A 12,295-nucleotide genomic window follows, 5' to 3' on the forward strand; every position below is an offset into this window, starting at 1 on the left:
AAAAAAAAAAAAAAAAAAAAAAAAAAAAAAAAAACCCGCTTCTGAAGCAATACTTCCATTCATTCATTCATGTATTCAAATATTTAAACTGCTAATATGTAAAGACATCAGAAGGACTTTAACGGCCATACTGTAATTTTTTAAACTATGTAATATTGTCCTTCTATGACAGCATTTTTTCTTTTTTACAGACAGGATCTCACTCTGTCACTCAGGCTGGAGTGCAGTGGCACAATCATGGCTCGCTCTTGCCTCAACCTCCCAGGCTCAAGGAATCCTCCCACCTCAGCCTCTACAGTAGCTGGGACTACAGGCATGTACCACCACACCTGGCTGATTTTTTAAATTTTTCAGTAGAAATGAGGTCTTGCTATGTTGACCAGGCTGGTATCAAACTCCTCACCTCAAGCCATCCTCCTGCCTCAGCCTCCCAAAGTGCTGGGATTACAGGCATGAGCTACTGAACAGGGCAGCATTTTTTTTTTTTTTTGGATATGAAGAAAGTTATTTTTTAAAGTCTAAATATGCAACTAAATTGAAAATAATCCTCTATATCTAAGTTTATGAAATGTGAACTGTGAGCAAATATCGTAATTATACATTGGAGGGAAAACATAATCTCAGGGGGAAAAAAAATTCAAGCTTACACTTAGGACTCTGAACCATGAAGCAACTGTCGAGATGGACCTTTATTGGATCTTGCCCTTAATTATGGATGGAGTTCATGCAGTCTTAAGCCTGGGTGTCAAAAACCATTAATAATTACCCTTAAATGGCCAACAAAAGGATATTTTCATAATCAGGGTGGTGTGCCTGTAAAGACTATATAAGTCTCACGATTCTGCTCAGCTTTTCAAACTCCTCTTTGATTCTTCTAGCTGTTTCACTATTGGGCGACCAGGTTAGTGTGATTTTGGTACTACCTAGAGCTCCTTCTGTTTGCATTAATACTCTGCTTCCTTTCAGAATTGTGTGAAAGATAATGGTCTGGGGAGAAGGTGAGTTTATGCCATCTGAAGATATTCCCTGTAATTTAGAAGCTAGAAGCTGTGGTCAAGTATTCTTGAAGACCACAGCCTGCAGAGTGCAGATCAGGTACATAAAAAGTGAAGAATGCCATTAATTGCTAATAAAAATCTTTGGCTCCAGGGACCATCCCCCCCATCTCCTAACAGATATACTCTAAGAACAGACATTCAACATACTATCTAAGATTTTTTTTTTTTTTTTTTTTGCAACGGAGGCTCGCTCTGTCGCCCAGGCTGGAGTGCACTGGCATCGCACTCACTGCAACCTCTGCCTCCCGGGTTCAAGCGATTCTCCTGCCTCAGTCTTCCAAGTAGTTGGGACTACAGGCACGTGCCACCACACCCGGCTAATTTTGGTATAGAGACAGGGTCTCACCATGTTGGCCAGGCTTCCACGGTCTCGAACTCCTGACCTCAAGCGATCCACCCTCCTCGGCCTCCCAAAGTGCTGGGATTACAGGCAAGAGCTACCATGCCCGGCCTAAGATGCTTATTTTTAAAACATGTTGGCAGTTACTGGTGTCATTCCCACCCCAACGTTCTCTTTTCCTTATTCTTCCCCATTTATGCCAAGGAAATGGCCCAATGGCACTAAAATCCTGCTGACAATCCTCAGCACAAAACTCTGCTTCAGCTTTTTGGTAAGTTTTATTTTCTTCCCAATTTATAGGGCACCAGAATGAGTACTAAAAAGTCTCCTGAGGAACTGAAGAGGATTTTTGAAAAATATGCAGCCAAAGAAGGTGATCCAGACCAGTTGTCAAAGGATGAACTGAAGCTATTAATTCAGGCTGAATTCCCCAGTTTACTCAAAGTAAGTGGCCATCTGCAGAGCCCGCTTAATGGGACTGATGGTGGGGAGGGAGGGAGGGGAGAGGACTCTGGTAAAGCTTTATAGGGACCATCGCTTGAGGGAGGACACATGCAGGTGGGCTTTCTTCCCCTTAAGTCAGGCCACATTTCAGAAGGCAAGCTCTTAGAAAACAAGGGCCAAGCCTTCTATCCCTCCCGCAGCCTCAGCACAGGACTCTGCAGAACTAGCCATGGTAAATGGAAGCAATGCCAAATTATGCCTGGAAGACCCACAAGTCATCAAGCAAACCCACTAAGGCCTTCAGCAAGGATTCAGTAATTCTGTGCTAGGCTTTAGGAAAACAAAGAGGATTGCAAAATAGTGTTAGCTGGCCTTGGATGGGCTTCATTTTTATATGTAAAATCCCTCAACAAGCCGGGCGCGGTGGCTCACGCCTGTAATCCCAGCACTTTGGGAGGCCGAGGCGGGCGGATCACAAGGTCAGGAGATCGAGACCATGGTGAAACCCCGTCTCTACTAAAAATACAAAAAATTAGCCGGGCGCGGTGGCAGGTGCCTGTAGTCCCAGCTACTTGGGAGGCTGAGGCAGGAGAATGGCAGGAACCCGGGAGGCGGAGCTTGCAGTGAGCCGAGATCGCGCCACTGCACTCCAGCCAGGGGGACAGAGCAAGACTCCGTCTCAAAAAAAAAAAAAAAAAAAAAAAAAAAAATCCCTCAACAAGACCAACATTTACTTAGCAGTCTGTTAGGAAAACCCACTGACAAATTGCCTTGTCAGCACTCATTTATATTTCAAAAGCATTTAAATTTGTGTTCATCACTTAAATTTGTGTTAATGAGGCAACCATGCATTTCTAAACAACTTTCAAGAAAGGACTAAATTTCCTGGGCCATAAAGTTTCACATCAAAATCACCCCAGAGTTGTCAAAATCAAAATGTATTCAAGGCAACAGAGTGGAGAGAAGAGCTGATCCTCCTCTCTCCAATATACAGTACTTTCCTTTTGCTAAAGAAAAAACTGACTGAGGACATTTGCTAAAGATGGTAAGGCAACTCACTCCAGGAGGGCCATGGCGATCCATACTGAAACAGGTTCTTGCCATGGGGAGAGAGATTGGGCTCAACTCCTAAATGGACAAGTGGGGATTCATGATCATGGAACAGGATGGGGGGCCAATGGATGGAAAATTACCAGGGAAATATCCAGGATAAGGAGTTTTTGGTTAAATTGCCTTGATAGGATCCTAGCTGAAGGCAGGCCAGGTGATCAGATATTAAGGGTGGTCAGATACAAGGACAAAGAGGGGAAGCCCAAGGTCGGGTCTAGTTAAGCAGAGGACTCAAACGAGACAGTCATTGTCATTTTGCAACTAAAAACCATCTTCACAACAGAAATGACATGCAATTGTTCCTTATGACTCAGTCACTATTTAGCTCTAACTTCAGGAGAGAACATTTCTTCAAATATTTTAACCAGCTCTCCAGATTTTAACCAGAAATGTCCCTTCTGCCAATATGACAATTGGAAAGACTTCTGTTTTTAATACTAAAAAGAAAAAAAGCTGAATTCAATGACCCTGTAATCTGATATTTTCTCATTTTCTTATAGTTGAAATACAGAAGAACTTGTAAAAACAGTTAAAATCACTAGCAGAAAAATGGACTTTTTAATTAAAAAGCAAAACAAGTTAGTGAGACATTTTAAATTTTAAAAAACCCTTTATTTTTTTCTAAAAGGAAGAAAAATAATCATCTAACAGGAAAGCCTAGGCCATGTACTCAAACAAGTTAACTCAAAAGGTAACATGAGTAACTTTTTCTATACTTTATGTCCTTCCTACAAAAAGTACATAAGACATAATCTGGAACAAGGTAGGAAGACAAATGGTAAGTTCTGAAAGTGTACTTACATGTACCTCATTATATTTCCATAAGGTTTCCATTACTAAGGTTTTCCACCATACTCTGTTTCCATATATCATCACCATGTATGGTTTAGAATCTAGTAAAGGCTTCAGGAAAACAGTGTTTCATATTCATAAATCAAAGGCTGAATAAGTAACTTACAGTTTGGTCTTGTAATCAAAGCAAAGTGCTGAGTGTTTTTGTAGGACTCTTAGGGGTTAAAACAGATCTTCCATAGAGATGTGTTGCACAACATTGTGAATCTACTTAGCACTACTGGGCTGTATGCTTAAAAATGATTAAGAGCATAAATTCAATGCTATGTGTTTTTTTACCACAATTTATATATATATATATATGTAATATAGTCTAATTTGAAACTGACAAACTGAACTGTTATTTCAATCGGTTTTCTAAATAGTATTTTGCACAGATAGACTCCTACCTGAAAATCCAAGTAGTAATGGCTTTAAGGTTAGAGTTTTATGGTAGAGACAAAAATTAAGTCCGCTTAAGACACTGCAGGAAGTTCAGTAGTCAAAAAGCCTGCACACGATCTCACATGACATCTCAAGCAGTGGTTCTCCAAGTGTGGTCCCAGAGCAGCAGCACTGGCACCACCTGGGAAGCTGCTGAAACTATAGATTCTCCAGCCTGGACAACACAGCAAGACCTTGTCTCTACTAAAAATTTTCAAAAATTAGCCGGGTGTGGTGGTGCATGCCTTTAGTCCCAACTACTTGGGAGGCTGAGGCAGGAGGATCATTTGAGCCCAGGAGGTGGAAGCTGCAGTGAGCTGTGATCATGCCACTGCACTCCAGCCTGGGTGACAGAGCAAGACCTTGTGTACAGATTCTCAGGCCCCACCCCAGGCCTAGTGAGTCAGAAACTCTGGAGGTGGGGCTGGCAATCTGTATTTGCTAAGGCCAGCACGCCTATCATGTGATTCTGATGCATGCTAAAGCATGGGAACCATTGAGCCAAAGTCATTTTGCATAACTCAGCGTTTGGGAAAAACTGGGCAGTGGTTAGTTAAGGGGTTGAGCTCTGGAGTCAATGTGTGGACCCCAACCCCTCTGCTAACCAGCTGTGGACGCTCAAGCAAGTGACCGGCTATCTCTGAGCCTGTTTCCCCACCTGTAAAGTAGATCTCCCTCATAGCGTGGTCGAAAGGATTATAGAAGGAGCCCTCCCAGCCTGCTGCCTCATGTAATATGTCAGCCCTAGCCCTGGAGCAGGAGACAAACCCAGCTCCCAGGAAAACCTTGGGGCAGGGGTCCTCAACTGTTTGTGCACCATGGGCAATCCAGTGAAGCCCAAAGATCCCTTCTCAGAAGAATGTTTTTAGAGGCATAAAGAAAAAGACCCAAGATTACATAAGAAAACAACTGTATTAAAATACACATTGTATTAAAATAATAAATGTGTGATATGGGGGGGGGGAAAGGTAGCCAGTTCTATGACACAGAGCAACATGACAGCTAGAGCTGGTCTCCCTCTGTTAGCTATTAGATGCATGTCACTGGAAACCTGGGCTGCCGCCTTCGCACACAGACCCAAGGCCTCTAATTTCTGAGAACGTGTAGCAGTAACTGATTCATTTTTTCTCCCCTCCTCTCTCCCATTCTTTTTTTATCTAAAACAGGGTCCAAACACCCTAGATGATCTCTTTCAAGAACTGGACAAGAATGGAGATGGAGAAGTTAGTTTTGAAGAATTCCAAGTATTAGTAAAAAAGATATCCCAGTGAAGGAGAAAACTAAATAGAACCCTGAGCACTGAAGGAAGAGCACCTGTGCTGTGGTTTTATCCTATGTGGAATCCCCCAAAGTCTCTGGTCTAATTCTTTGCAATTATAATGATCTGGCTGTGAGGTTCAGTTATTATTAATAAAGAAATTATTAGACATACCTTACTTTGTTAAGTACTGACCCTCATAACATAATAGACTTGAAAGTAACCTCAGTCTGATTCAACTAATTCTATAGATTTAAAAGAGAGAGAGAGAGGGAGGCTGAGGCAGGAAGAACACTTGAACCCCAGAGGTCAAGGTTGCAGTGAGCCATGATCACACCACTGCACTCCAGCCTGGACCACAGAGGGAGACCCTGTCTTAAAAAAAAAAAAGAAAGAAAGAAATGTGAGGGCCAAGATAGCTCTGTGATCCTGCCCAAAACTACAAAGATGGTGTGGGAGACCTAAAAAGAATCCAGAAATGCCAAACCAACTCCCTTGCTCCACTTTTCTGCCAGAATCACCCTGTTGCTTGCTCTCCTTCCTTAACTCCTCAGTGCTCGGGTCATCTCCAATTTCCACTCTGATCTCACACTATCCACCAGTGAGTGAGAAAAACACTTCACAAACAGACACTTGACATCATGCTATCTCCCAGACCTCGCTGTGCTTTCTTAATGAATGACCCTACAGAAGGAACACAGGACCTAGAGGCGGCCCCACTCATCACTGACCGGGTGGCCTCGCGTCTACCAGCCTAACGCTGTGGTTCTGGCGTGTGACGTGTCATATAAAAGATCACAGGAACGCCGGGCGCGGTGGCTCAAGCCTGTAATCCCAGCACTTTGGGAGGCCGAGACGGGCGGATCACGAGGTCAGGAGATCAAGACCATCCTGGCTAACACGGTGAAACCCCGTCTCTACTAAAAATACAAAAAACTAGCCGGGCGAGGTGGCGGGCGCTTGTAGTCCCAGCTACTCGGGAGGCTGAGGCAGGAGAATGGCGTAAACCCAGGAGGCGGAGCTTGCAGTGAGCTGAGATCTGGCCACTGCACTCCAGCCTGGGCGACAGAGCGAGACTCCGCCTCAAAAAAAAAAAAAAAGATCACAGGAAGACCTTGGGCCCTCTCAACTCTTGGCATCCCGTATCCTGACAAAACAGCCAGCCCTCAAGTTCAAGTTCCACTTTTCGCGTCCAGCTGGGGGATGCAGGGGGTGAAGTGACGACAGTGGGGAATATGGAGGCACGAAGCGCAGAGAAGGGAAGGGAACTTTCTGCTACCCCTTACCAGATAAGAGTTCAAATGTTAACTTCAAGTTTGTCCAAGTTACCAATGGCTCAAGCTGACCCCAATAGCCTGCTCACAGCAGTGCCCCAGAAGCTAGATTTTTATTTCTTCTTTATCCTCGCAACTCTCCTCCGCAAAACACCCATGAAGTATCAAAGTATCAGTATTGGGTCCCATTGCCTTTGAACGGTCTCTCTCAACCTTTCTTATTTTCTTTTTTTTTTTTTTTTTTTTTTTTTGAGACAGAGTCTTGCTCTGTCGCCCAGGCTGGAGTGCAGTGGTATGATCTTGGCTCACTGCAACCTCCGCTTCCTGGGCTCAAGCAATTCTCCTGCCTCTCAGCCTCCCAAGTAACTGGGATTACAGGCGTGTGCCCCCACACTCGGCTAATTTTTGTACTTTTAGCAGAGACAGGGTTTTACTATGTTGGCCAGGCTGGTCTCAAACTCCTGACCTCAGGTGATCTGCCGGCCTCAGCCTCCCAAAGTGCTAGGATTACAGGTCACACCCAGCCTCTCTCAACCTTTCTTAAGCCATTATCACCCTCCTAAGGAGCCTTGTTAAACACTTGTTTCTAATCGCCACCCTCCAGGAAATTTTAACTCCAGAGATGTCTTGTACATCTGTTTATGTGCTGTGTGTGTATCTGTGCTTTAGACATGAAGATTTTTTTTAACCCCACTGCTGCCCTCCCCACCAAAAACCCAATTGTAATCCCCTTGGGAGTGACATGATATGCTTTTGAACAATGTTCTTCAAGCAGTTTATTATTTTTACCTCACTCTCTAGAGCCCAGACTGCCACACTATACTTCCTGTAGTTGACATCAGAAAGATATGGGATCATTTCCACTTTCAAAATGTAGAAAATGATGCAACTGAAGGAGTTTCAAACTACATAAGCCCTCTAAAGATTCTGCTATACGGCCCTACCCTCAAGCTGAAAATCACTGTCTGCAAAGTACTGCCTTTGACTTATTTTCAGTTTTAGGGATTTTTTGTGTTTTTTTGTTTTTTGTTGTTGTGGTTTTCGTTTTTTTTTGTTTTTTGTTTGTTTCTGTTTTTTTGACAGGGTCTTGCTCAGTAGCCCAGGCTGGAGTGCATTGGCATTTTCAGGGCTCACTGCAGTCTTGACCTCCTGGGCTCAAGGGATCCTCCCACCTCAGTCTCCCAAGTAGCTGGGACTACAGGCATGTGCTACTATGCCTGGCTAATTTTTATTTTTTTACTTTTTGTAGAGACAGGGGTCTCCCTGTGTCGCCCAGGCTAGTCTCAAACTCGTGGGCTCAAGCAATCCACCCACCTTCATCTCCCAAAGTGCTGGGATTACAGGCATGAGCCACCATGCCTGGCCTTTTTTTTTTTTTTTTTTTTAATCCAATGAACTTGAATGTGTATGCTGGGTTCTTCTGTCAAGTTGGCTGCTGTCATTTTTCCAGAAGCTGGATGACTCTCTGAAGTGGGCAGAGGAGCACATACCCACACTCCCACCTCATTTACCCATAAAAGGCTGGGCAGGCCCAGGCTTCTCTCTGGGGTGTTTGAGCTCAGAGAGAGAGAAGTAGTGGTTGATGTAAGCACAGGGGTGGTGGGGACAGGGTGACCAAAGTGAACTGGGCACAAGATGAGTAGCTGGTATATAGTGACTTGGAAGGCAAGGTGCTTGAGATTTCCTGGAAAATCTCTGCAAGTGCACAGTAGAAACTATTATCATTGGTTACGTACTTCAAGAGGACTGGGCAGATGGCGGGGGCAGGAATAAGAGAGCCACTACTCACTTGACAAACTCTTGGACATTTTGATTTCTGAGCCATATGGATGTGTGTCCTATCAAAAAGAATAAATGAAAATGTTCAATAGTAAGAGAACACTTTGTAAATCTCTGGCTGCTGCTCTTTGTGATTAGCCTCTCAGCACTCTTATTTGGAATAATCCGAAAAATACAACTATCTAAATTTTGGGAGGAGAGTATACTTGTGGAGATTTGGGAAGAAAGAAAATAAGTATGGAAGTTTCCCCTAATAATAAAATGAAATTCATTGGAAGCCATTTCAAACATTTAGAAAGCTAACTAGAAAAATAGAAAAGTGGCGAGGCGCAGTGGCTCACGCCTGTAATCCCACCACTTTGGGAGGCCAAGGCAGGTGGATCGCTTGAGTCTAATAGTTCAAGACTAGCCTGGGCAACATGACGAAACTCTACAAAAAATACAAAAATCAGCCAGGCACAGTGGCACGCACCTACAATCCCAGTTACTCAGGAGGCTGAGGCAGGAGGATTATCTGAGCCTGGGAGGTGGAGGTTGCAGTGAGCAAGATTGTGCCATTGCACTCCAGTCCAGTCTGGGTGACAGAGCAAGACTCTATCTCAAAAAAAAAAAAAAAGGTGATTTCTAACTCACCAAGAAACAGAGGAGATTTTATAAACAGTTGAGGGACCGTTTAAATACAATTTGTATCATTCTAACTCAACACAAGAACATTCTCATGGTATTAAAACTCTTAAACATTTCTAATGACTCATTACATTCCACTGTACAGATACCCCATAATAGTCTTAACTATTTCCCCATTGTGGGGCATTTAGATTGCTGTCATTTCCGATTCTTCCAAATGTTATGATGAGTAGACTGTTGTCATTGCTAATTCTTCTAAATGTAATGAGTACCTATTCATATTTCTGTCAACATTTCCGATTTCCTTAGGAGAATTTCTGAGAAGTAAATGTCTGAGTCAGAGGGTATGGATTTTGTATGGTTTATCAAACAGACCACCTAACTGATTTCCCAAAAGGTTGTATGGATTCATAACTCTACAGGCAGGAAGGAGAATGCCAGCTTCACTCCCCAGAGAGCATTTGCTGGTCTCATTTTAACAACTGTTTTGTTCATGATGGTGCACATTTTTTATCTGTTGCTGGTTGTAATAAGAATCTCTTACTATTTCACCATGAAGTTTACTCAGCTATTGCTTTGAGAAAGATACTTTTCTTCTTCTTTAAGAAGTACTGGTCTCTTCCTAGTTCATTGTGAGACTGCGGGCACCAGGTTTCGATATTGAGCATGTATGGCGCTACAGGGTTTCTCTCTTTTGTTCAATCAATATAATGTGTTAATTTAATTCCCAGGATAAACACACTACCCAGTCATGATCATTCTTTAATGCTGTTAAATTGGATGTTCTAATATTTTATTTGAGATTTTTCACATCTTCATTCCTAACCAACGTTAGTCTATGGTTTGGGTTTTTATTATTTGCGGTGTGTGTTTTGTTCGGTTCTGATACCCAGCTCATGCTAGCTTCTCATTTTAGCCTATGTTCATTCTAGGTATCAATTAGCCCCTCGCAGAGTTAATATACATTATCTATTTCAATTCCAACATATATAAAGTACCTATTATGGGCAAGGCACTATACGAGATGCCATGAGAGATACAAATTTCCAGACCTCTGAGATTCTAAGTCAGTAAGTCTGGGACCAGGTCAGGGGAAGGATTCCTCAGAAAAGTAGCATTTCAACTGCACTTTGTAGAAAGAACCTTGAGGGGAGCATGCAGGAAAGGGGCAGCAGTGGGCATTCAGAGAGAGAGAAAATAGCCCGAGCAAACACATCGTGCCCAAATGCAAGGCCATTCAGAGAACGCGCACACCCTGTTTGGGGTGGAATGTCAAGTATGAGGAATGAAGAGGGCACACCCGCTTCAGATCATGAAAGTCTTTGGTCGCCATGCTGAGTCCACCCAAGGTCACAAAGGGAGTAAGAAGGTGTAGGAGTCACAGAATGACCAAAAAAAAAAAAAAAAAAAAAAAAAAATTGTATATATTCAAGGTGTACAACAAGATGTTTTCATCTATGTATACACTGTGGGAGGATTACCACAAGTAAGCTAACATATTCATCACTTCACGTAGTTACTGTTGTGTGTGTGTGATGAGAGCAATGAAGATCTACTGTCTTAGCAAATTTCAGCCTCCCAAAGTGCTGGGATTACACTGTTATTAACTATGGTCCCCATGCTGTACATTAGATCTCCAGAATTTATTCATCTTATAACTGCAAGTTTGTGTCCTTTGACCAACATCTCCCCATTTTTCCCACTCCCATTTCACCCCGGTAATATCACTCTACCCTCGGCTTCTACTTTGATTGTTTTAGATGCCACATATAAGTGACATTATACAGTATTTGTCCTTCTGTGCCTGGGTTATTAACATAATGTCCTCCAGGGTCATCCATGTTGTTGCAAATGGCAGAATTTCCTTCTTTTTTGAAGCTAAGTAGTACACACCCCACATATTCCATTTTCTTTATGAATACTTAGATTGATTATGTATCTTGGTTATTATGAATAATGCTGCAACAAACATGAGTGCAGATATCTCTTGAACATACTAGTTTCATATCTTTTGATATGTTTTGGATACCCAGTAGTGGGGTAGGTGGATCATATGGTAGTTCTATTTTTAATTTTTTGAGGCACCTCCACACTATTTTCCATAATAGCAATGCCAATTTACATTCCCACCAAGAGTTTGCAAGGGTTCCCTTTCAGGAGAATTTTTCTTTCTTTTTTTTTTTTTTTTAGACAGAGTCGGACTCTGTCACCCAGGCTAGAGTGCAGTGGCATGATCATGGCTCACTGCAGCCTCGACCTCAGGCTCAGGTGATCCTCCCATCTCAGCATCCTGAGTAGCTAGAACTACAGGTGCACACCACCATGCCCAGTTAACTTTTAAATTTATTTTTTATTATTTATTTATTATTTTTTGAGACGGAGTCTTGCTCTGTCGCCAGGCTGGAGTGCAGTCGCACGATCTCAGCTCCCTACAACCTCCACCTCTCGGGTTCACGCAATTCCCCTGCCTCAGCCTCCTGAGCAGCTGGGACTACAGGCACATGCCACCATGCCCGGCTAATTTTTTTGAATTTTAGTAGAGACAGGGTTTCACTATGTTGGCCAGGATGGTCTCGATCTCCTGACCTCGTGATCCACCTGCCTCAGCCTCCCAAAGTGCCAGGATTACTTTTTTATTTTTTTGTAGACATGAGGTATCGCCATGTTGACCAGGCTGGTCTTGAACTCCTGGGCTTAAGCGATGCTCCTACCTTGGCTGCCCAAAGTGCTTAGATTACAGGTGTGAGCCACCGTGCCCAGGCAAGAACTTTTCTTTCTCTGAGTAGAAAAAAGTTACCTCAGCCAACACTCTGATGTCAACTCTAAACCTGCTATCCCCACAGAGGCAGTATCAAAGGAGTATTAGGCTCCCAGAGTGATCTGTAACAAGCTATTTAACCCATATTATAGCTGTATTTTTTTTCTTTTTTTTTTTTTGAGACAGCATTTCACTCTTGTTGCCCAGGCTGGAGTGCAATGGCACGATCTCGGCTCACTGCAACCTCTGCCTCCTGGTTTCAAGTGATTCTTCTACCTTAGCCTCCCAGTAGCTGGGATTACAGGCACCCGCCACCACGCCCAGCTAATTTTTTGTATTTTTAGTAGAGACAGGGTTTCTTTTTTTTTTTTT

The 12,295-nt window shown here is 43.1% G+C and overlaps 2 protein-coding genes across 5 annotated transcripts in view; one reads left to right on the plus strand and one right to left on the minus strand.

The window, feature by feature from the left end:
- CTPS2 (CTP synthase 2) overlaps window positions 1-12,295 on the minus strand; it is a 128,906-nt gene that overhangs the window by 61,907 nt on the left and 54,704 nt on the right. The gene's annotated exons all lie outside the window — the stretch shown is intronic.
- On the plus strand, window positions 1,707-5,547 carry S100G (S100 calcium binding protein G). Its single transcript, XM_025373272.1, has 2 exons — window positions 1,707-1,842; window positions 5,394-5,547. Exons 1-2 carry the CDS (start codon window positions 1,708-1,710, stop codon window positions 5,496-5,498), a joined length of 240 nt encoding a protein of 79 aa, XP_025229057.1. The 5' UTR covers window position 1,707; the 3' UTR covers window positions 5,499-5,547.

The sequence above is a fragment of the Theropithecus gelada genome, chromosome X, assembly GCF_003255815.1.
Source record: "Theropithecus gelada isolate Dixy chromosome X, Tgel_1.0, whole genome shotgun sequence".
Taxonomy (NCBI): Eukaryota; Metazoa; Chordata; class Mammalia; order Primates; family Cercopithecidae; genus Theropithecus; species Theropithecus gelada.